The sequence below is a fragment of the Schistocerca serialis genome, chromosome 6 (assembly GCF_023864345.2).
Source record: "Schistocerca serialis cubense isolate TAMUIC-IGC-003099 chromosome 6, iqSchSeri2.2, whole genome shotgun sequence".
In the NCBI taxonomy this organism is placed as follows: Eukaryota; Metazoa; Arthropoda; class Insecta; order Orthoptera; family Acrididae; genus Schistocerca; species Schistocerca serialis.
Window position 1 is genome coordinate 533,959,817 of NC_064643.1, and position 23,392 is coordinate 533,983,208.

Here is a 23,392-nt window from a genome sequence, read left to right on the forward strand (position 1 = left end):
ATTGCGCAATCTGACAAGAGGGTTGAAGATGACAGCAGAGGTATACAATTACCAGTTGGCTCTATGAAGAGCCCAACATGACAATTGGTCCATCAGCCAGTGACAAGAAGTGACAGGATCACTACAAAGTGGTAGCTATCAAAAAGATCTCATGTAGCAACCATTACAGTGAAGAAATGTGACTGTAGGGAAAGAATGTTCAATCAACAGCTGAAAAGGTGCTATGTGTAGCACTGAGGTGGGTAGGTGTCCTGTCACAAAGGAGCAACAGATCAAAATTGTAAAAAAGTTGGTTAATCAAAATGCCCCTAACAGACTACATGGTAGTTCCTCTCAGGGGGCAGTACGTACTGAAACCCTCAAGTAGTAGAAAAGAGTGGGAGAGTAATTAAGGTGATTATCTCAAGGTATTTTGGCGCCCTGCCTGGGGATAGACAAGTGTTACAAATGGTGTTTGCTGGGGTCATTCACAACTGCACTGCTTTTGTTTCCCATGTGGTATAGAGAAGCATCCACTCACAAATAACAATTGTTTGAACAAATATACAGAACCCACCAGATGCTCTCTTGGGGCCAGTGCGTTTCTGACAAAATGCATGGTATCCTCATTGTTGGAAAATGATCAGTGGTGGGTGTTTCTTGGAGAACAACACATCTGGCAGACCAGGAGGAAACTAGCAGTTACAGTTCTGGCAGGTGACTTAATATCCATTGCAGTTCCACTGAACTATTGTGCTAAGGGTACCCTGGCTAGGCTTAACAGGACTAGGAGGACAGGGAACACCACAGGGTCACTGACTGCTTCTGATGGCGGGTAGAACAACAACGAACATCAATTCAAGAGTCTGATGATACGGGGGAATCTGGTGCCTCCATGATCACTGTAGTAGCCTTCTCCTGTGGTTTTTTCTTTTTTTCTTTCACTTCTTTTAATGGGTTTATCCACCGTGGGTGTGAAACTAAGGAGGAGTGGGACGCCCTTGGAACCACAGTTTGTAGGTTCTTCAGCTGCTGGCTGATGCTGGGTCAATGGTCTCCAGATTTTAGTGGAGAGAGCCCTGTCACCAGTAGATGTCAGATGATGATTCTGCTTCTCTGGCTGGTTGTAGGGTGTCAAGGTTCCCAAGGATAGTGCTGCAGGAACCATGAGTGGGGAGGACATATAGCCCTTGAGGGCTAATGGACTTGTGCAACTGCCGGACATTGACGTCAAGGGAGTAAGTACACCAGGTACTGCTGATTATCTGACTGCAATAGTGGCAAAGGTAGATATCATCGAGACAGGAAATATACCATCATATTTTTTTCTGAGCTTTAAAATATGAAGGATGATCAGAGACCTTCAGTTCCTTGATTTTATGTTCTTTAATTATGGTAGTACACTTTGGGGCTCAAGGAGGGAATTCGTTTCCACAACTGACACAGGCAGGCAGTAACGTTCGTGGTGAATCCCCCCCTCCCCCTTTTGTAAAATGGTTGACCACAATTCCCACAAATCAGATCATATGAACACTGGGAAGACAAATGTCTGAAGTGTTTCTCTTTAAAGCAACACATCAGGTTTGGGAAGTATGGTTTCTTATCACAGCAATGAACCATGCTTCAGACCACTTCTGGAAATGAATCTCCTCTGAAAGCAAGGATAATGCGCCAGGATCAACCTTGTTGTCTGGTCGGCATAAATGTAGATGCTGATTCAGTGCTTTCCCAAGTGTTTGCGTAGTTCTTCATACATCTGCAGAGTTAAGTCCCAGAGAAAAAGTGTATCCTGTACTATGTTTAGAATGTTATAGGAAGTTACAGTGAAATGTATGCCACCAAGGGTTTTTTTGGTAATGGGTAGGCTTTGTAGTTTTAATTAAGATGGAATCACAGCACAATTTACTAAGGGAAGAAATTTACCCAAATACGTTTTCAATATTCTCCATTAAGACCATGGGCATCTCCCCACCAGAGCAATAGCTACCTGAGTAGATGGCTGTTGCATGGAGGCTGTGTCCCGAAATGGACAATCACCTACTCCTCAGCATGTGGGGGAGACAGCAACTCAGGCATCAACAGAGCAGAGACGGCGGTCCAGTGAACAATAGAGCATTTGCTGCAATAGTATATGACGACCCACCACATGAAATGGCTAACATGCTACATATTGGACAGCCTTCCTAACATGCTCTGCACTTCTGTAAAATTTTTGGAAAGGTAGACATGTGGGGACTAAATATATGTTAACCAAAATAGGTGGTGAAAAATAATAAAAAGTGGCAAAAGTAATAATCGACATTCCGGCAAGCCTTCCTAGAGACAAAGTCTGGGGAATGATATAGTCAGACACAATGATTACAACACAGAAAAGGAAGAAGTATGGCAACGGCTTGGGGCCCAATGTTTGCCATACATGTACTATCAGAAGAGTTATGCGCCCACTGGAGGTGATAGTTCCTTGGGGTGTTCGGAGGCTTATGTTCAATTATGGAAAGCATATGGGAAATCTGCTTCTAGGCTAGGTTCATAGGGGGGTTAAGCCTGTCAGTAAGGTTTTCAGCATTCAGGGCAAGGGATTGCTTATCACAGTTGATGTACGTGCCAGAGCAAAGCTCACCAGTGCTACATTCCCATCCTGTGCACTCGCTACCTTCCCTCCCAGCCATCAGCCACCTTTCCCCCCTCCTCAACCTCCCATACCCCATCTCCTTTCTCCCTTCAGCCAGTCTACCCGACAACCTTCACTCTTCTAATAACTGTGGGTCAACTGTAACACCACTTAGCAATAGTAGTGACTGTGTTAACAGCAGATATGCTTGCAGAAGTATGATATGATTTTTATTATTGTCTAGGGTAAATCAAACCTTTGATCCTAAATGTAATTTTAAAAAGAATCCCAAGGCTGTATGTGTACACCTGTAAGAGATATACCCTTATAATATCAAATAATTCATTTGAATATAAAAACTTTGTAATCCTGTGAATAAGTTGAATTATTGTAAGGGTCAGCCAAAACAACTTAGAGGATGGACAACTGTACACAATACACGTGTCTCCAGCCTTTTAAGTGATGCATTGATAGAGCATGTGGAGAAAATGCACCAGAGTCCTGTGTCTGCTTAAATGCATACAATAAAATACACCATTTCATGGGGGATGGGAAAGGTGCAGTTCTCATTATAATGAAATATGATTCTAAAGAGCTTCACAGAGTGTAAATGTTAATATTTTTCTGTATGTGGTTGAGCAACACTGGTCAGGAAAAAAGAATTGTATAGTCACTTTCAGCATTATAAGCTTATCAATGATGGAAAACTGAACTGAAGCCTGAACACAACAAAAAGTGGTTCAGAGGCTCCCTGTTTTTGAGAACCCAGACAAGACATAAGTTCACTATTCAATGCAATATCTTTTCTGTACAGTTATTGATGCCAACATCGATAACTCTTATGCCTAATTTACAATTCCTATGTTTAAATGTGAGAATTAAAATGGTCTCTTCGCTTAAGTTAGAAATGTGTTTTCATTATTAAGCCAAGTATTATTAAGTATTATTAAGTATTGGGAAGCATTTATTCTACATTCCTTGTGATGTGCTGTCGACAATGGAAAATACACTTTCCCTTGGAAAACTGCATCCCCTGTAAAACTGAGGTCCCTACTGTTTATCTCAGTAACAACAATGACATGGAAGGGAGCTGGATCCTGGCTGATAGGTGGCAATAATTGAAATGAAATTTCCAGCTGTGATTTGTGAATGTTCCCTGTGTTTGTTTGGAGTCTCCTCTTCCTCTTAATTTCCACTGGCATTAGTCACATTCATTGCTTTCTTGGTTATTTCTTGTTACGTGTGGTTCCTGAAGAGGGGCAGCAGCCTTTCCACTAGTTGCAGGCGCAACAGTCTGGATGATTGACTGATCTGGCCTTGTAACACTAACCAAAGTGGCCTTGCTGTGCTGGTACTGCGAACGGTTGAAAGCAAGGGGAAACTACAGCCGTCATTTTTCCCGAGGGCATGCAGCTTTACTGTATGGTTAATGATGATGGCGTCCTCTTGGGTAAAATAGTCCCCCATTCAGATCTCCGGGCGGGGACTACTCAAGAGGACGTCGTTACCAGGAGAAAGAAAACTGGCGTTCTACGGATCGGAGCGTGGAATGTCAGATCCCTTAATCGGGCAGGTAGGTTAGAAAATTTAAAAAGGGAAATGGATAGGTTAAAGTTAGATATAGTGGGAATTTGTGAAGTTCGGTGGCAGGAGGAACAAGACTTTTGGTCAGGCGAATGAAGGGTTATAAATACAAAGTCAAATAGGGGTAATGCAGGAGTAGGTTTAATAATGAATAAAAAAATTGGAATGCGGGTAAGCTACTACAAAAAGCATAGTGAACGCATTATTGTGGCCAAGATAGACACAAAGCCCACGCCTACTACAGTAGTACAAGATTATATGCCAACTAGCTGTGCAGATGACGAAGAAATTGAAGAAATGTATGATGAAATAAAAGAAATTATTCAGATAGTGAAGGGAGACGAAAATTTAATAGTCATGGGTGGCTGGAATTCGGTAGTAGGAAAAGGGAGACAAGGAAACGTAGTAGGTGAATATGGATTGGGGCTAAGAAATGAAAGAGGAAGCCGCCTGGTAGAATTTTGCAAAGAGCACAACTTAATCATAGCTAACACTTGGTTCAAGAATCATAAAAGAAGGTTGTATACATGGAAGAAGCCTGGAGATACTGACAGATTTCAGATGGATTATATAATGGTAAGACAGAGATTTAGGAACCATGTTTTAAATTTTAAGACATTTCCAGGGGCAGATGTGGACTCTGACCACAATCTATTGGTTATGAACTGTAGATTAAAACTGAAGAAACTGCAAAAAGTACAGAGTTTCAGGGAGAGCGTGAGGGAACAAATGGCAGGAATGGGGGAAAGAAATACAGTAGAAGAAGAATGGGTAGCTTTGAGGGATGAAGTAGTGAAGGCAGCAGAGGATCAAGTAGGTAAAAAGACGAGGGCTAGTAGAAATCCTTGGGTAACAGAAGAAATATTGAATTTAATTGATGAAAGGAGAAAATATAAAAATGCAGTAAATGAAGCAGGCAATACAAACGTCTCAAAAATGAGATCGACAGGAAGTGCAAAATGGCTACGCAGGGATGGCTAGACGATAAATGTAAGGATGTAGAGGCTTATCTCACTAGGGGTAAGATAGATACTGCCTACAGGAAAATTAAAGAGACCTTTGGAGAAAAGACAACCACTTGTATGAATATCAAGAGCTCAGATGGAAACCTAGTACTAAGCAAAGAAGGGAAAGCAGAAAGGTGGAAGGAGTATATAGAGGGTCTATACAAGGGCGATGTACTTGAAGACAATATTATGGAAATGGAAAAGAATGTAGATGAAGATGAAATGGGAGATACGATACTGCGTGAAGAGTTTGACAGAGCACTGAAAAACCTGAGTCGAAACAAGGCCCTGGGAGTAGACATCATTTCATTAGAACTACTGACAGCCTTGGGAGAGCCAGTCCTGACAAAACTCTACCATCTGGTGAGCAAGATGTATGAGACAGGCGAAATACCCTCAGACTTCAAGAAGAATATAATAATTCCAATCCCAAAGAAAGCAGGTGTTGACAGATGTGGAAGTTACCGAACTATCAGTTTAATAAGTCACAGCTGCAAAATACTAATGCGAATTCTTTACAGACGAATGGAAAAACTAGTAGAAGCCGACCTTGGGGAAGATCAGTTTGGATTCCGTACAAATATTGGAACACGTGAGGCAATACTGACCCTCCGGCTTATCTTAGAAGCTAGATTAAGGAAAGGCAAACCTACGTTTCTAGCATTTGTGGACTTAGAGAAAGCTTTTGGCAATGTTGACTGGAATACTCTCTTTCAAATTCTGAAGGTGGCAGGGGTAAAATATAGGGAACGGAAGGCTATTTACAATTTGTATAGAAACCAAATGGCAGTTATAAGAATTGAGGGGCACGAAAGGGAAGCAGCGGTTGGGAAGGGAGTGAGACAGGGTTGTAGCCTCTCCCCGATGTTATTCAATCTGTATATTGAGCAAGCAGTAAAGGAAACAAAAGAAAAATTCGGAGTAGGTATTAAAATTCATGGAGAAGAAATAAAAACTTTGAGGTTCGCCGACGACATTGTAATTCTGTCAGAGACAGCAAAGGACTTGGAAGAGCAGTTGAATGGAATGGATAGTGTCTTGAAGGGAGGATATAAGACGAACATCAACGAAAGCAAAACGAGGATAATGGAATGTAGTCGAATTAAGTCGGGTGATGTTGAGGTATTAGATCAGGAAATGATACACTGAAAGTAGTAAAGGAGTTTTGCTATTTGGGGAGAAAAATAACTGATGATGGTCGAAGTAGAGAGGATATAAAATGTTGACTGGCAATGGGAAGGAAAGAGTTTCTGAAGAAGAGAAATTTGTTAACATCCAGTATAGATTTAAATGTCAGGAAGTCGTTTCTGAAAGTATTTGTATGTAGTGTAGCCATGTATGGAAGTGAAACGTGGACGATAAATAGTTTAGACAAGAAGAGAATAGAAGCTTTCGAAATGTGGTGCTACAGAAGAATGCTGAAGATTAGATGGGTAGATCACATAACTAATGAGGAGGTGTTGAATAGGATTGGGGAGAAAAGAAGTTTGTGGCACAACTTGATTAGAAGAAGGGATCGGTTGGTAGGACATGTTCTGAGGCATCAAGGGTAAAAATCGTAGAGGGAGACCAAGAGATAAATACACCAAGCAGATTCAGAAGGATATAGGTTGCAGTAGGTACTGGGAGATGAAGAAGCTTGCGCAGGATAGAGTAGCATGGAGAGCTGTGTCAAACCAGTCTCAGGACTGAAGACCACAACCACAACAACAACAACAACAACAACAACAACAACAACATTAAGAAAACCAGGGCAAGTCACAAATGCTCCCCAAATGTTTCCATTCAACAGCTACTGAGCTACAGGGATACTTGCAAAGCCTATTTAATTTATTTTTCTGCTTTCACCTGTAGCATGTAAATCATAGAACATGACACTATTATTCCTTAACACAGAGCCCTTGATATATGTGAAGAAACAAGTTTCTCAAATTTTTATGTACATATCCGAAAAGGAGTAAAATTTCTGAAAATGGCAGCTACATTTCTGAGCTATGTCCCCAATATGTCTATGAGCCTGAGCTCAGAGATTTCTTTTCACACATTTGATATCTGCAGTTCTCAGATTCCAATTCTCCATCTATCAATGAAGAGCTATCCATTTTCCCATTTACCACTGATATAAAAAGTTTTGATTTCCAGGCAATTCTTCACATGATTTTGTTCATTTTGCTTGATTTTAAGTTTACTTTCCCTGTCTCCCGAGTTTCAATCAGAAATTTCAAATTCTTTAATCCAGGTCCTTCTACTGCATTTATGATATAATCACATTCCAAATGTAGCACATGCTTTCAGTATTCTCAAAGATGCAGGTGTATCAAATCTCTACAACTATTCACCTTTTTTGTTATAATGACTATAGTTTAGTTGTTGTATTTTTCTCCTTACTTGTAAACTCCAAACTAATTATAATAGAATCCAATTATGACAGTTTCTCCATAATTAATCAGACCCAAATAAAATTGTTCTGGCAGCATTCATAAGAGGTAACACTGCTCTGTAACACACTGGTATGCACAACTTAGGGACAGGAGTAGCCTTCGCACGATGTGTCACTGAAAAGTAAGATATCTCGATGAAACTTCGACCATATGTAGAAAGAAACTGCTACAGCATAATACAGAAGGTAACTAAAAGAAATACACAATGAGATAAAAAGAAATGAGACTTTTATTCAAAGACAATAAATACAACTAAGTCACCGTAATCTATGATGGTTCCCTGGGCACTACAAATGATGGGTCAGGTTCTTAATAGGGTGCTTGATCAGCATCGATGACACTGCAAACTCCGCAGCATGCTCTCATTCTGGCCACTAGGTTGGTAAAGAGTTCTTGTAGTAGGGCATTCCATTCCTCCAATGGTGAGGTTGACTACTGAGGGGTGGTCATTGGTGCATGTGGATGTGGATACATCTCCGAACCACACCCCACAGAAGTTCAATGTGATTCATGTCAGGAGAAAGGGCACACCCGTCCCGTCCTCTCATTCTATTCACTTGCTCAGTTCAATGCAGTCCACAATGTCATCCATAAAAATGAAGTCAGAGCTGAATGCAACTCCCAAACAGATGCATATAGGGAAGGAGTACATTGCCAAAATAACAATGACCAGTGTCTGTACCATGTTCAAAGATTTAGAAGTCAGCACTCCCTGGCAACATTATGCCTCCCAACAGCATAATACCTAGACCACAAGAATGATCATGTTTGACAGTGTTCCTGGGTGTATTACACATCCCCACCTCTTGCCACACGAGGGTATGTTCCGCATTCTCAAATGCGATCATTTTGGTATCAGGCGTTAAGGTGTGGGGAGGTATAATGTTGCAAGGCAGTACTGACCTACAAATCTTTGAATATGGTGCATCGGTCAAAGTTGTTGTGGCCCTATACTCCTTCCCCATGTGCATCTTTTCAGGGATGTGTTTGGCCCAGGCTTCATTTTTATGTATGAGAATGTGTGACAGCATCTAACAGCGCAGGTAGAGGAGCTCGTGAGATGAGAAGGTATGCAGCAAACGGACTGGCCTGCCCATTACCCTGATTTAAATACCATTGAGTAGATGTGGGATGCATTGGGGAGATGAATCACACCACATACACGTACACCAACAACCATCAAGCAATAGTCAACCAGGAATTGAATATCCTGCTACAAGAATTCCTTAACAACCTTGTGGGCAGCATGGGAACCCATGTACAGAGCATGCATTGCCATCTGTGGTGATCACATACCCTACTGAGAACAATGTCCCACCATTTGTAACGACCAGAGGCTCGTGAATTGCGGCGAGTTCACGGTAACTACGGTCTTTGAATTAATGTGAAATGTCTGTCTGTCTGTCTCCTTTTGTATTTCTTTTAGTACTATACTGTGCTATAGTGTATGGTCAACGATTCACTGTACAATGCTACTTGACAGTGACGTATCGTCATATGGAAGTTACTTTTATCCTCAAGTACTAGAGGGTATATCTTAGAAAATTTGACACCGATAGCAATAATTCAATGAAGTATATGTAACTGTAGCAACTTCAAAATAAACATTGTGAAACTAAGTATTACAACGTGCATTACTTTAAAACATAACGCTATGCATGAATACTGCGTACAAATAATTCACTACTTCAAGGTTTTATCATCTGTACAAACATATTCATTCATACTCACAACTGATCAAAATGTTTCCACTAAAGCCACCCGTGGCTTTTGATAAACAGCTGCATGAAAAGAAACAATATAATTTTAAACACAGTCACTAATGAGAAACATTGCATGAAACAAAGTGAACATAGTCCACACCATATTCAAAGTGAATGAGAGAGAGTGAAGCTATTAAGTTTTCTGAATAAACATATAGGACAACAAAATACTTCAAGATTTAATAGAGTGTTTCTTCACAAATAAGTTGGGAAACAGATGCAATACTACATTTGATTCGGTGGAATATGGCGTGAACCTGTCCACCGGCACGCGTGCAAACACACACACACACACACACACACACACACACACACACACACACACACGGAGATGGAGACGGAGAGAGAGAGAGAGAGAGAGAGAGAGAGAGAGAGAGAGAGAGAGAGAGAGAGAGAGAGAGAGAGTGTGCGCGTGCCTCTTACACATCTATGAAATGTACTTGCTGAGAAAACGTGGAATAAAAAACTAATAATGTTTAAATATTCACTGCAAACATCATCACTTATCTGCTAAAGACATATGCAAACACCTACCTTTTTTTTACAGCACTTTCTAACATCAATATGTACACATTCAGCAAAAATTTATAAGACAAAGGATAAACGAAATTGCACTAATGGGAGATGTATTTAAGAACTGAAATAAATGTCAAAATTAAAACTGTGATCAACAAGCACACGAACAAGATTTGGAATATTGTTAAGCTTTTGAATGATATCATGTTTCAGAATAACATGCCTGTGATGGAAATGGAATTTGATGTGCTGTGTATGTGTGTAGGACAGGTCTTCCATCTGGGTCTTTACACGGGTACGAAGCATACACCAAGCAATTTTAGTATATGTTGATCGAGTACAGACTAAGATGGGATGAGAAGTATAGCGGGTAGCATGTTCCTCATTTCTGAGCACAATGGTAGGTAGGTGAAAACCTGGTGAAGGAAACTGTTCAGTTGTTCCAGTCTGGGAAGATAGGAAGGGGTATTCCTTTGCAACCGATTCACAGGAGGGTCAGAAAATTAGCGGCATTTGTGAATATGGCACAGTAAATGTTTTTGTGGACTAGGTGGGGGTAATTCCTATATGTAGGATTTCAGTAGGAACTTCAGCATACTGGACAAGGGATTGTTTGTCCATGTGTGTCCACAATGTACAGGAGATATTTTTTGGTGTGGAAGACATGGCAGCTACCAAAATATAGGTACTGTTGCTGGGTAGTGGGCTAGATGTAGATTGTGTGGATCAATCAGTGAAGTGGAGGTCACCATCCAGGAATATGAAATGCTGGGCTGAGATAGAGCATGTGGAGTGGATGGAGCAGAAGGTACTATCCAGCAGCAACAAGGTCATGGACATGGGAGATGTAGGTTTATAGGTAGGTGGCATCTACGGTAATGAGTAGGGATACAGCTGATAATGGCAAGGGGATGGCTGACTGATAATGAAGGAAGTGAATTTTTCCATCTTTCATAGGGGAATTTAGGCTGGAGGCTATGGTTTGGAGGTCCAATGCACTGCCCAGGACATAAGCATTGTACCCGATATGTCTGCATATAGAATAAATTCTGTGTGCAAGTGTGAAAGAGTATTCTAAATGTTTGTGTAGTGTGTGTGAGTTGGAACATAGGAACCAGCCTGGTGTTCACCTAGTTCAATCTGAGAAACCACCTAAAACCACATTCAGGCTAGCTAGCTTATCAAACTACCATCGTTAATCTGCTAGGCAGATTTGACCTGGGGCTGGTGCACCTCGCAATCCCAGAAGCAACTGTGTTAACATGTGTGGCTACCAGAGCAGGTACAAGATAGTGTCCAGGGTGGTTATATTTAAGGATTATGGGAAGCATGCAGAGGACAGGTGTGTGGTCATAGCTGGGATGAGTATGTAAAAGTATCCGTGGGGGAGTTTCTGGGTTGGACCTGTGGTTTTGAGGAAGGGTTGGAGGTTATATTGGATTTCAGAGATAGAACCCCACCCACAGTCTTTATCACCCTTCCCAAGTTGGTGTTTCACTACCAATCCAGTCTACAAAATGTCCTAAAGCATCATTATGCCACATGGGTCATTTACTTGTGGAAGACACAGATGAAAGACCTGTCTTATGCACCCCCACGCACATCAATTTCCAGTCTTGTGTTAGGCATATCCCATCAAAGGCCATTCCAGCACATTTGTCCAGACGGGTGGGCAAGTGGTTGACAAGTGGGTCATTTTGCAGCTGGCTGTAGCATATGTGATCTTACTCCACTGGCCAAGCATAGGTAGCCAACAATCGATGAATGAGCAAAATGTGTACAATCAGGCCATCTGGTGGTTACCCCTCACTATCTGCCCATGCCGTGGACATGCTGATGGATGGGAAAGGGTGCCCTTACTGCATGGGGCAGCTTTGGAACATACTGCCCAATCAGATCAAATGTAGAACGACCAGTCTAAGTGGTCATATCATACACCAGTTTTGCAGTAACATGCATACAGATTTTTATGTAAGCATGACCTCCCCCCCCCCCCCTCCCCCCACTCAGCTGTCCATCTATATGAAAGGCCACTGCTAAACTGTAGCCAAGAGTAGGACTGATGAGTACTTCTCCATCTGAAGCATCTGGATCCCTCCTACCTCCTCTCAATATCAGCCTCTCTTAACATTGTACTTACAATAAATTCTTAAAAATTCTTAGGTCCTGCACTCCTCTTGACCTCAATCTCTGCTAGCTCCTGTCCCATATCCACTTCCATCCCTGTTGTCCTGCCCTTCCTGCACTTCACTCATCCAATACTTACACCCTCCTCTTTGCAGTCTCTCTCTCTCTCTCTCTCTCTCTCTCTCTCTCTCTCTCTCTCTCTCTCTCCCCCCCCCCCCTTAGTTTTACCACCCTCTCCCAGCCCACTCCACCATGTCACTGACCATCAGTGTTAACAGTACCACATTCTTACCCTTTGTGTTTGCTACCTCTCACACCCAACCGTCAGCTATCTTTCCTTCAACTCTTGGCTGGGGGAATGTAACAATGCAGGTGTGAACATTTTCTATACTACTCTGTTTCCCTGAGGGAAAACATTGTAAAGCTTAACAACATTTTCAGTCTGGTTTGTGTGCCTATGTACCATCCAATACCCCAACAATACAGCCTGTTGTCACCCCTACTCCTTCCATTATTGATATTACATTACAGGCTTTCCATTACAAACTTAAAATATTTTTAGATGTATCAGTATCAAGAGAAGGGAGGGGGAGAGGGAGGGAGGGAGGGGGAGAGGGAGGGAGGGAGGGGGAGGGGGAGGGAGGGAGGGGGAGAGGGAGGGAGGGCTAGCTCCTCCTGCACTGTGAATGATGTGGGTGAGATTGTGATGGCAGTGGTGGTGGTGGTAATTAATGGTTTAAAGTGACTAAAGTACTTGATTATTTAATTCACAGGAAAAGATATAAAATGAGAGAAGGATAATCGTCAGCTTCAAGGTCTGTGGCCAAGTCACCAAGGGATGAAAACGCGCATGGCAGGGAGCATAAAATTAGTTTTATGACACGTTAGTATCTGAGGCCAGTGATGTACATCTTGCTATACAGTGTGCACCACAATGTTGAATGAAATTAATTATGAAAATCACCCATGGACTTTTAATGGAAGACAGAAAGTTGCTGAGTGAGCACAGGAGAGATGCATGTTGGGAATTACTAGGAGAGAATAGAAAACAAACTAATGGAATGGAAGGTGTAATCAAGATTGTAATGAAACAAACGGTCTGTGTGACATGTAGCTGGGTTAAATAATGGCAAACTGATCAAGGAAGTTCAGTGCTCTGTATTCCAGAGAGAGAGAGAGAGAGAGAGAGAGAGAGAGAGAGAGAGAGAGAGAGAGAGAGAGAGAGAGAGAGAGAGAGAGAGAGAGTGGGGAAAAAAACCCACAGATGTTCTTGGTGCGTAGATGACATTAGAAAATGTGAATTAGCAACACAGATATCTTTGTATATCGTTAAAGATTGTAATGTATGGGAAAGTATAAATGACTGCAGTGGATGTCAAATGGGTTAACTGTATAACTTCTACTGATTAGCTTAGAAAGCAGCTGATAAACATTTTTGTGGCAGTTAATAGTTATTAGAAAGGTGCTATGGCTGTATGTTTTGTGTAAGTAAAATTTCTGGGAACGCGTGCAGAACTGCCATTATCTGTAATTATTTGTAAGTCATTCTTATGATTGGTACACAGAGAATGGTAGCATGGATTTTCACAGGTTTGTTTGACCAGTGGGAGAGTGCCACAGAGATGCTAGAGGAACTGAACTGCAAACTGTTGAAGACAGATGTAAGCAACCCTAAGAAAGTGTTCTAACAGTAGTCTACTAACAATGTTTCAAGAACTGGCTTTAATTGATGACTAAGAATATACTACAGCCCCCTACTTATTGCTCACATAGGGAGTGTGAGGACAATGTTACAGCACGCACAGAAGCACTCAATCAATCATTCTTCCTGTGCTCCATACATGAGTGGAATGGGAAGAAATCCTAATAATTGGTACAATGGGACATACCCTCTGCCATGCACTTCATGGTAGATTGCAGAGTATAGATGTAGATATCTTGTCCAGAGGGAAACTTTTAGGGCATTACTCGGTTTTTACAATAATATGACATGTCTGTGTAGCAAAAATTTCATAGCCTAAGACATTTAAAATTCAGGATCACAGAACTATACATTCGTATTATTTGCTGTTTTTCTTGTGATTAAATTCTCTTTACAAGTACAATTTCTTGAAGATCTTGTGGTTTACATTGACAATTTATAAATAGATAAAATGTGTTGTTTTACTTTCATGAACTTCAGAAATCTGTGAGTCATTTGAAGAATTAATCCAGAAATCTTACACTGTAAGTCCAGACATCTTACAAACTGCAAATAAATTGTCTTGGATAGAAATGAATATAGAACCTTATATCTGTATCATTACCTACACCAAAATTGCAACAATATTTGACTCATTTGTTTTAATTTTCAAATAACATTGAAAAGACAAATTTATGGAACAGTAACATATATTTCTGCAATTCATACATAATTTATTACACAATGTAACTTTTTCACTGGCATTTCATAAGTGACAAAGAGTGTTCAGCTAGACATTCTTACACAAATAATAAAAAACAAATGTTTTTCTTCCTTTCTTTCAAGAAAATAATCTATGAATTTAACTATCTTACAGAAAATAAATCTTATTTACACAAAAATTTAATGTTAAAGATATACAATATGTAAATTATTTCTGGACGGAATGTATGTAATAAAGATTAGCTACAGAAACTAAAAGTAATAACAAGGCAGGTTAAGTACAATGTTTGTACAAGAAAAAGTGAAATATTACGCTTTTTCTGCACTTGTATTAAAAGTAAATATTAATCCAGTAAATAGAGGTAAACAGATACTCCTGAACTTTTTTGTATAACACGTGTGTAAGTAAAAAATTCCTGAGAGTTGTTAAAGATTGAGGGGATGGGCTGCTTTCATGATTCTAATGCTTTCAAATGAGTTTTAGAGATTTGCTAATAGCAACGTGAATGTTGTTGCACAGAAAGCGAATAAAATATAAACTAGTATTATTTTCCATGTTATCAAACTTGAATACTACAGAAATGTAGTCAAAAAATTATGTGAATGATACCACATGGTACACTATACAAAAATATAGGTATTAGATCATTTTTCTTCTTTGAATACAGCAAGGAAAAGTTTGGAAGAAAACCCATTATGTAAATCAGCCTTTTGCTTTTTCTGCAATACCCATATACCGAAAAAGATGTGGAGGAAAAGAAAATAATGTCGTGCATTTGCATTTCTGAATTCGGTCTAGAAGTTTGCACTAGTTAAAAATATCAAATTTTACAATAAATATTTGAGTCTCAGAAAAAATTAACATGAAATTAAACAGTATACACAGGTTTTAGAAAAAGAAAAAAAAAAGAGCCATGAAATGGCCTTATATTTTCAACAACAGTAACTATAAAACAAGTGACCTATTTTAAAATATACGATGGTGTATGAGCTACAAATTGTCGCACTGCAATTTTCACAGGTAGCATTAGTAATACTGTGGAAGTGTCAAAGATGAAGCAGAACTAAGTTACACTTAGAGCAGCCTGCAATGAAGCTGGTACTATGCACCAAAGATAATATGTTGAACTACCTCTTAGAAGCAAACAGCAATTTATGAGAAATACAAACTGAACAATATCATACTAATGTCAGGTACTTGCTTGCTCACCCATATTTCTCTTGTTATGACACACACAAATTGATGTTGGCACTTATACTCTTATTAGGTTCTTCATCCGGTAATCAGTTATACGCACTCAAATATTCTCGCATAAGAATGGCTGTCCTCAAATTCCAGTCTTTTATTGCTCTACTCCATGTTTTACTCTTATATTGCTGTACATACACACTGTAGAACCTCCACAGGTGAATGAAGTCTTTTTCATTACAAACTAGATCAATTTATCCATAATAATTCAGACTGCAATGTGTTTTGCATTATTGTATATTTCTGCACCATCTGTTAAAACTGTGCTTTTACTCTGTGTGTGTGTGTGTGTGTAATTCTAAGTTTCAAAACTGGTGGGAGTTGAGAAAAGCAAGCAATGCTGGATTAGTGAGAAAAGATAATAGTTAAGGAATTATGACGCAGACGGATCCTTCTTAATATATTATCCTCTTTTCAAATACACCCCCCCCCCCCTCGCCAAATCCTGTGATAGTAAATGAAGTGCATAAATCCATGAACCACTCAAAGAATTAATCCAGAAATCTTATTTTGTAAAGTCGCTGGTTAACATAATAAACCAACTTACGGTCAATTTGAAGAAACACTCTTGTCTTGTCTTGACAATGTTTGGTGTGTACAAGCTACACTTATCATCTGTATGTATAAGTAAAAAAAGTTGATATGATGTATCTTAAGACAAGTGACATTTGAAATAATACAATTATCAATCACATTGCTTCAGATACATATAAAAATTACATGATATGGAAGAATTTGTCTTGTTTCCCTTCTACAATACACATGCAGATGCTACAGACAATTGACAGGCATTAAAAACAACAAAAATAATATAATACTTCTGAGCTCTGATACGCAAAGAGTGATTGCTTTCTACCTAACGCATCTATACACGCATATTAAATATATTTATGACTGAAATGTTATTAAAACTCAGTAATCAAGAACAAGAGATTACCGTCTGTTGTTTTAGTGAAGTACATATTGGACTGTATATAGGAAATGCTTAGGGGGCATCTTTACAAATTTTGTCCTGCAGATAACATTAACTCTTACTTTGTAAACAAATGAGAGAAATAAAATGTGCTCTACCCCATTATTATGGCACAACCACATCAAGTCACTCCTGTGCAATCTCAATGTTGAAGTAAGCTTATGTTACGTACACTGAACAATATCTGAAATTCACAATTTTCTTTAAGGTGAATAGTTATCCGTTATTCTCAAACGAACACTTGTCTCACTATTACACAACTTTTTCATGATACTGAAACCTCTCAACATGAAACACAACTTTTTCAAATAACTATTAAACATGAAACTGCTTAAAAAAGAGGACCATTAAGTACATATTGATACTAAACACAGTAGCACAACATCTAACAATTACAGCTTTCAATAACTTTCATATTAGACATTGCCTGTTATGGAGTTAGATTATAATGGAAACCACAAAGTTTCAAGTAGTGGTAATTAATACTGAATGAAAGGAAGGTTCCAATACTGAAAAACAAGAGTTCCCACAGAACGTAACACAAACCAGAAGGAAAGCCCTTGGTGCTGTTCATCACATGAACCGAAATACTTCCTACATACAAAGCAAATACACAGAAATAAAAATGCTCCGCAATTGTTAATTTATCACGTACCATCAATCTCACAACACCAGAGTAACATGCAAGCATATATCCTACACAGAATCAGTAAACAGAACAATCACCTTACTTTTCAAAACCAAAGTTAGGCAGGAAACATAAGTCTCTAATCGAACACTTGCCTCGTGGTTTATATTTGAGGTGCTCCTCTATGAATTGACAAGGGCACCGAGAGGTAATGCAATGTCGAGGAGGTGCAGAGGGGAAGCCCCCATGCCCTGCTCCATCCACTGACAGCTCAAGATGTTTGCGGACAAATTCTTTAGCCCATCGGTGTGAGTAGCGAAGGAAAACCATCTCAGCACGTTCCTGTGCAAAACAGATAAAACCCACCACCTCAGCTACTAAAAAATGCTGTAACAGGTATTATTGTTAGTATTTTGTAAGTAAAAAGAGACTGAAAATGTGTGTTACTGACACATAAAAATAGAAGTGACAAAGCATGTGCGGTAGTAATCACAGTATGATAAGTTACTAGGTTTTAAAATCTTATGATTATGTGGATATCTAACAGCTTCTCATATTAAAATTTGTAGCCTTTTCTTTTTTCCTTCCTACACGCAATTCACGAAAAATGTAGTTTAGGAAACTAAAATTAATCTTTGATGATAACTGAAATGTTTGCTGTGCACTCATTACCATCAGGGGAAGAAATTTTAGCAGCCTATTAAACTACAGAGTTTTACACTAACACACGTGGTCTATTTTATTGATAAGCAAATGGGTTAATACCTTTATGAAAATAACATAGGAAAAATATGCTACTGTGTTAATAATACATTAGCACTGCAATTCATTTGTGCTCCATAATTAATAACTAATTATGAAAAAACTGTTGCATGATATATTATATCATCTGCAAAATTCAGGAATTATTGTAAAATGAAAAGCAGAATTGATGAACAGTGAACTAGCTGCTGATTATAATTCTAAGTTACAGGTTTCTCAGATAGCTCAGAGAAAATCAGTGGAGATTGGAATCACTTAACTGGCTTTTGAAAGGGAAGGTACTGGCAAATTAAAGGTGTGAACATCTCAAGCTATGCCCAAATAGCTTAACTGGTAAGACCATTGCTTGTGCAATGCAAGATTCTGGGTTCAAATCCTGGTCCATCACACAGTTTTAACCTCCCAAAAAGTTTTGAAACAGCATCTTCTCTCATTCAGAGTAAAATATTTACCTTGAAGATATAAAAATTATCTATCATAACATAACCGCCCAAATTACATGTATTCCATGCTCCTATTAAACCACACTCATCTACAAAGGGATGCCCTTATGAAACTCAAGTGACCTACCTAAGCTGTTACTACATTCACATTAACAGAACATCTACATTCACTGTGTTAGAAACTAGATTCACTAGCTAATACACATGACTCAGGCTTGTGGTATTTTAATTAGGTGGGAAAAAAGAAAAAAAAAAAAAATCAGAAGTGGTTAAATATAATCATCATAATCATAAAGGAATATTATATTTACAACGCATGCACAAATCACACCATTCAGAGATCTGTGTTACATTAATGAAGATGTGGGAACTGACCAAAGCAGAATGTATTGTTAGTATGCTAAAATTAAAAGTTAGCAGAAAGCCTACACTTACCAATACCACATGAAAAATTTTCAAATGTTTGAAAGAAAAACAAGCACCACATATTTCTTCAACCTTCCATTCCTTGGTCAGCTTTGTGAATGGATAGAGCATGCAGTTAAGTGCTGTGACAGAAATGTGCAACAAAACAGATAAGTACAACATTAATAAACTAAACAGACGGGCAGATACTTGTCCTTTGGAAGATCTAGTTTCAGAAACTATTGTGGCATACAAAATGTACTTAAAGATAAAAGGAGAAAAAAGTGTAAATTTCTAGCTAACAAAATTTAAAGGGATTCATTCATGTATTAAGATGCACAAAATATAGAAAAATACATGTATAATTTTAAAGACAACCAAAGTCACAAAATATTGTGGTGCTATATTTCACTTGCATACAAAATTCTACCCCTTTCAGATGATTTATCATAATCAGCATTTTCTCCAGAATTAGTATTAACATTGGAAAATGAACAAAAAAATTTTACAGGTAAAGGTTCCACAAATCACTGTTATAATATAAGTGACAGGAAATAAAAATGTTCAACTGTGAAGAACATCGTAATACTTGCAGGTACCATACCATTTAAAACCAATATGCAGCTCTCATAAAATAAGAAAACCAGAGATAATGGCAGAAAATAAGAGGTGAAAGAGAAGCACTTTCCCTACTATTTATACAGACTACTTGATATAGCACTGTCATAAAATACGGAGGTGTAAATGAAAGACATGAAAATTATTTTATTACATAAAAAATAGAAGCAGTGAGATCATCTAAGATTAAGAATGTGTTTTAAATCAACAAGACTTACTGCATACAATGTTAAAAAACTATAAAATTCAAAAGGTACAACAAAGAACCCTTCTCAGGTGCAGTGACTGGCACGTAATTCATCGGAATAAACCTAGTAAAACCACCTCAACGATAGTTCCAAGCATTTTAAAGAGTTATTCATAAGCCACTGCATAACACTCGGTGGTATCAATTATCAATTTTAACTACTCCCTGACCTCTGAACTGTTCTATCTGTGCATAGAAAAAGGTGTAAACGAGTGTCAGAATGCCTCCATTCACACCCTACTCTTCCTCAGCTTATACTAAGATGTACACTGGGGATGGCAGAAAACTTGCGAAGTATGTCTGCAATACTTTTTCTTCTAAACAATTCCCATTTATATACCATTATCATATGTGTTACTCTTGTGTGGGGCTATACGAAGCTGTCATAATCACAGCACCACATTTATGACCATCTTCGACATTTTTTCTCATGCAGACTTGATGACAATAAGCTCACTGGACCAGTAATCTAGAATAGGCCACACTAATCTTGTATGCTGACTGCTTAACAAATACTCTGCATTTCCAATAAATCTAAAAGAAATTTAAATATATCAATGACATTCCCTACTACTGATCCCCACATTCATACTGTTACACCTGGAGTGACACTTATATAATATGGCAGAGTCTGGTCATTAGAAAATATGTCACATTGTACCTTTTGGCAAATGGACACAGAATTCTTAGAGAAAGCAATTTCAGCACGGAAAAGAAACATTCAAGAGTAACAATTTCAAGAGAATGTCATGGCTACTGCTGTTTCTGAGGACAGAACATTAAAGCAAAAGCGAAAATAATTTTGTGAAGTAGACACTGAATAGTTTTGTGGGTGAATATGACAGTGAGGCCAGTGAACAGTGTATTTACAAGAAAGTTAGGGGTTACGGAAAGGACGAGAGTGAGAAAACAAAGATGCACATGCAAAGTGAATGCCATTTATTTTTAGTGCAGTTAATCGTAACTGAATCACTGAACAACAAATTGTCATCTAACAAAATAAAGAACAGTTTCCAATGAGGACAGAAAAATCATGGCTCATGACAGGAGCTGCAAACTAGATAGAACTTTTAGTGCCCAGAACATAAATGAGATGCCCACATTTGCATTGTTAAATTTTAAATATAAAGCCTCCAAAAACATTGCACCATCCCTACACTCAAGTCAAGAAAAATATCACCAATTTTATGACCATTTGCAGCAACAATAAATAAAAATCTTGAGGGGGGGGGGGGGGGGGGGGGGGAGATTCAAAGGTCCTACAGTATTACAAAGAGAACTGACAAATATTTAAAAAAATCTTGAGATCTGCTAAAAGAACATCTAAAATATTGTCACAATTAATCTAACCACAGTCTGATATACCAGGAGTAAAGGAGAGATTACAGTTTGTGAAAGGGAACCTGTACCTTGTGAAAAAAAGAAAGATGTCTCACACTATAGTCTGGGACTTGACAGTACAGTAAAACAGCTGGAGAATTGATGCAGTGTATAGTCACTCACTGGAGAACAGTATTAATTGGGCTTTTAAAATAGTTCATCTGGCAGCTGTTGAAATTGCATGAACTAAATTACAGAGTGACAGGACCTGATCTGGAACGCTTCTGTAAAAAAAAGGTGAACAGACTCTTCAAAACGTAATTTCAGAATTTGATTTGAAATCCTATCTGTATAATAACCTATTACTACTCCAGACACATGAATCACCATTACATGCTTTCACAACATAAGGCGCATACAAAGGAAAATTCATGACACACCATACTCCGGCCTAATGAACGTGCTGAACAATGCTTGCAATAAAACACAGAGGCAAGTAATATGCAGGGCAGATAAGATGCGTAGAACAGAACAATTAAATCTAAATACAAAATAAAATATTTTTATAAGCAACAAATTGTAGAAGCCAGATGTTTAATGAAAGTATCACTGTTAGTAAAGTGCTACTAGAAAGCCATACTAAGAAGCCACAAGATTGAAAAATTATAAGAAGTTAATATGTATATCTTTTACAGAGAGGACTAAGGGGTCGGGCAGTTAAGTGAATGATTGCAGCTTGTTGCACACTTAACAGTGATCTCGTGCATAATTTCACCAAAATCTGCAACCCCCCCCCCCCCCCTCCCCACACACACTCACCTGACACAGGATACCTTAGTGCATTATTTTCTATTATGTGCAGATATTAAAACAGAAAACAAGCCTTTGGTATCAAGCCTAAAACGTAATTCTAAGTTATTTATACAGTACACTAGAAATTCTTGCTATGTTATAACTGCCTCAATTGAAAACAAATACATATATAATGACCACCTATATTGATAGAAAACCCCCACAGAATGGTGACAAATTCTTCCCTCACTTAAGAAATCAATCAATGCCTCGTTTTGCAAGCCATGTTGTAATACAGGGACAAAAACTTCGGTGATCAGAGCGAGGTTTATTTTTTAAGTATTCTTCAATATATTGGCAAGGGCATAATGCAGAGGAGAGATGGCGAGGATCAACAGGATTTCCACCAGCCTCATCCACAGTCCAGTCCAAACGACGACGGAGATAATCCTTTGACCAACGTTGTAAGTAGCGATTCAGTAACTGCTCCCCTCTTTCCTGAAGTTAAAGTGAACAAGATGATATAGTACAAAAAGTTATTTAAAAATTTATTTTATGCATCTATTTTAATTATTGGAATATAAATTATAATATGGTTTATAATTGTAAACAATCTTTTTCTAGATCATGGTTAGGAGCATGAACAGTGAATAACTCCTGCTACAGCCTTTTCTGGAAGAGAATACGCACATAATAAACCTGTGAATTAACACACAATTCTTAAAGATATTGCACACACTGACATTTGTTGAAAGGGGCCTCTACAAAATGGCTAATAAAACTGTGTAAGTTTTCACTAGAAATTCCTTCTTCTCATTTTTCCTAATAAGTTATCATTTCTTTGTTAATGACCTCACTGTCAACTATTTTCATATGACTGTTAGACACACTAACACAAATGTCAACTGACAACATCTATGAAAAGTTTTAAACTGAGGACAAAATAAAATTTGAACATCATTTTATTTGCAAGAAGGCATAAGGCAAAAAATGTAGCTGGAAAATTATATTTAGGAAGGATTGTTACTCTTGATGATATCAACCTACAATTAATTAATAAATCAAAATGAGATAGCAGCAAAACAAATGGTAGAATGAAAATCGAACGACTGACTCTCTCTCTCTCTCTCTCTCTCTCTCTCTCTCTCTCTCTCTCTCTCTCTCTCTCTCAGGCAGGCAGACATCAGGTCTTGTACATGAATTAGGAGGAGATTAGTGTTTAAAATCCTGTCGACAACAAGGTCATTAGAGACGGAGCACAAGCTTGAATTAGCAAAGGACAGGAAAGGAAATCAGCCGTGCCCTTTCAACAGAACCGTTTCAATGAATACATTTGCCTGAAGGAATTTAGGGAAACCACAGAAAACCTAAATAAAGTTGGTCATTGTCCTGCATGAGAATCCACTGTGCTAACCACTGCATCACCTCTGTATTGTGGCAGAATGTAGGGACATCACTGTAGTAAGCTGATAGCCCACTTCTAGAATACTGAACAAATTGAAACCTGTCGAAATGTAAAGGAA

At 38.6% G+C, this 23,392-nt stretch overlaps 1 protein-coding gene across 6 annotated transcripts in view; it reads right to left on the reverse strand.

The window, feature by feature from the left end:
- The window catches only part of LOC126483627 (transmembrane protein 268), a 112,483-nt gene that overhangs the window by 44,434 nt on the left and 44,657 nt on the right, over positions 1-23,392 (reverse strand). The window contains exons 6-7 of one of the 6 annotated variants that reach the window (XM_050106674.1): positions 17,438-17,624; positions 9,354-9,403 (exon numbers count right to left, since the gene is read on the reverse strand). The exons of 1 other annotated variant lie outside the window; for it this stretch is intronic. In XM_050106674.1, coding sequence (XP_049962631.1) covers positions 9,360-9,403; positions 17,438-17,624 — 231 coding nt within the window. In that variant the 3' untranslated portion in view covers positions 9,354-9,359. Of the gene's footprint in view, positions 1-7,600; positions 7,737-9,353; positions 9,404-17,437; positions 17,625-18,922; positions 19,036-22,015; positions 22,368-23,392 lie in introns of those variants that run through there. 4 more of the 6 variants (XM_050106671.1, XR_007587748.1, XM_050106672.1 and 1 more) reach the window with 4 other exon arrangements.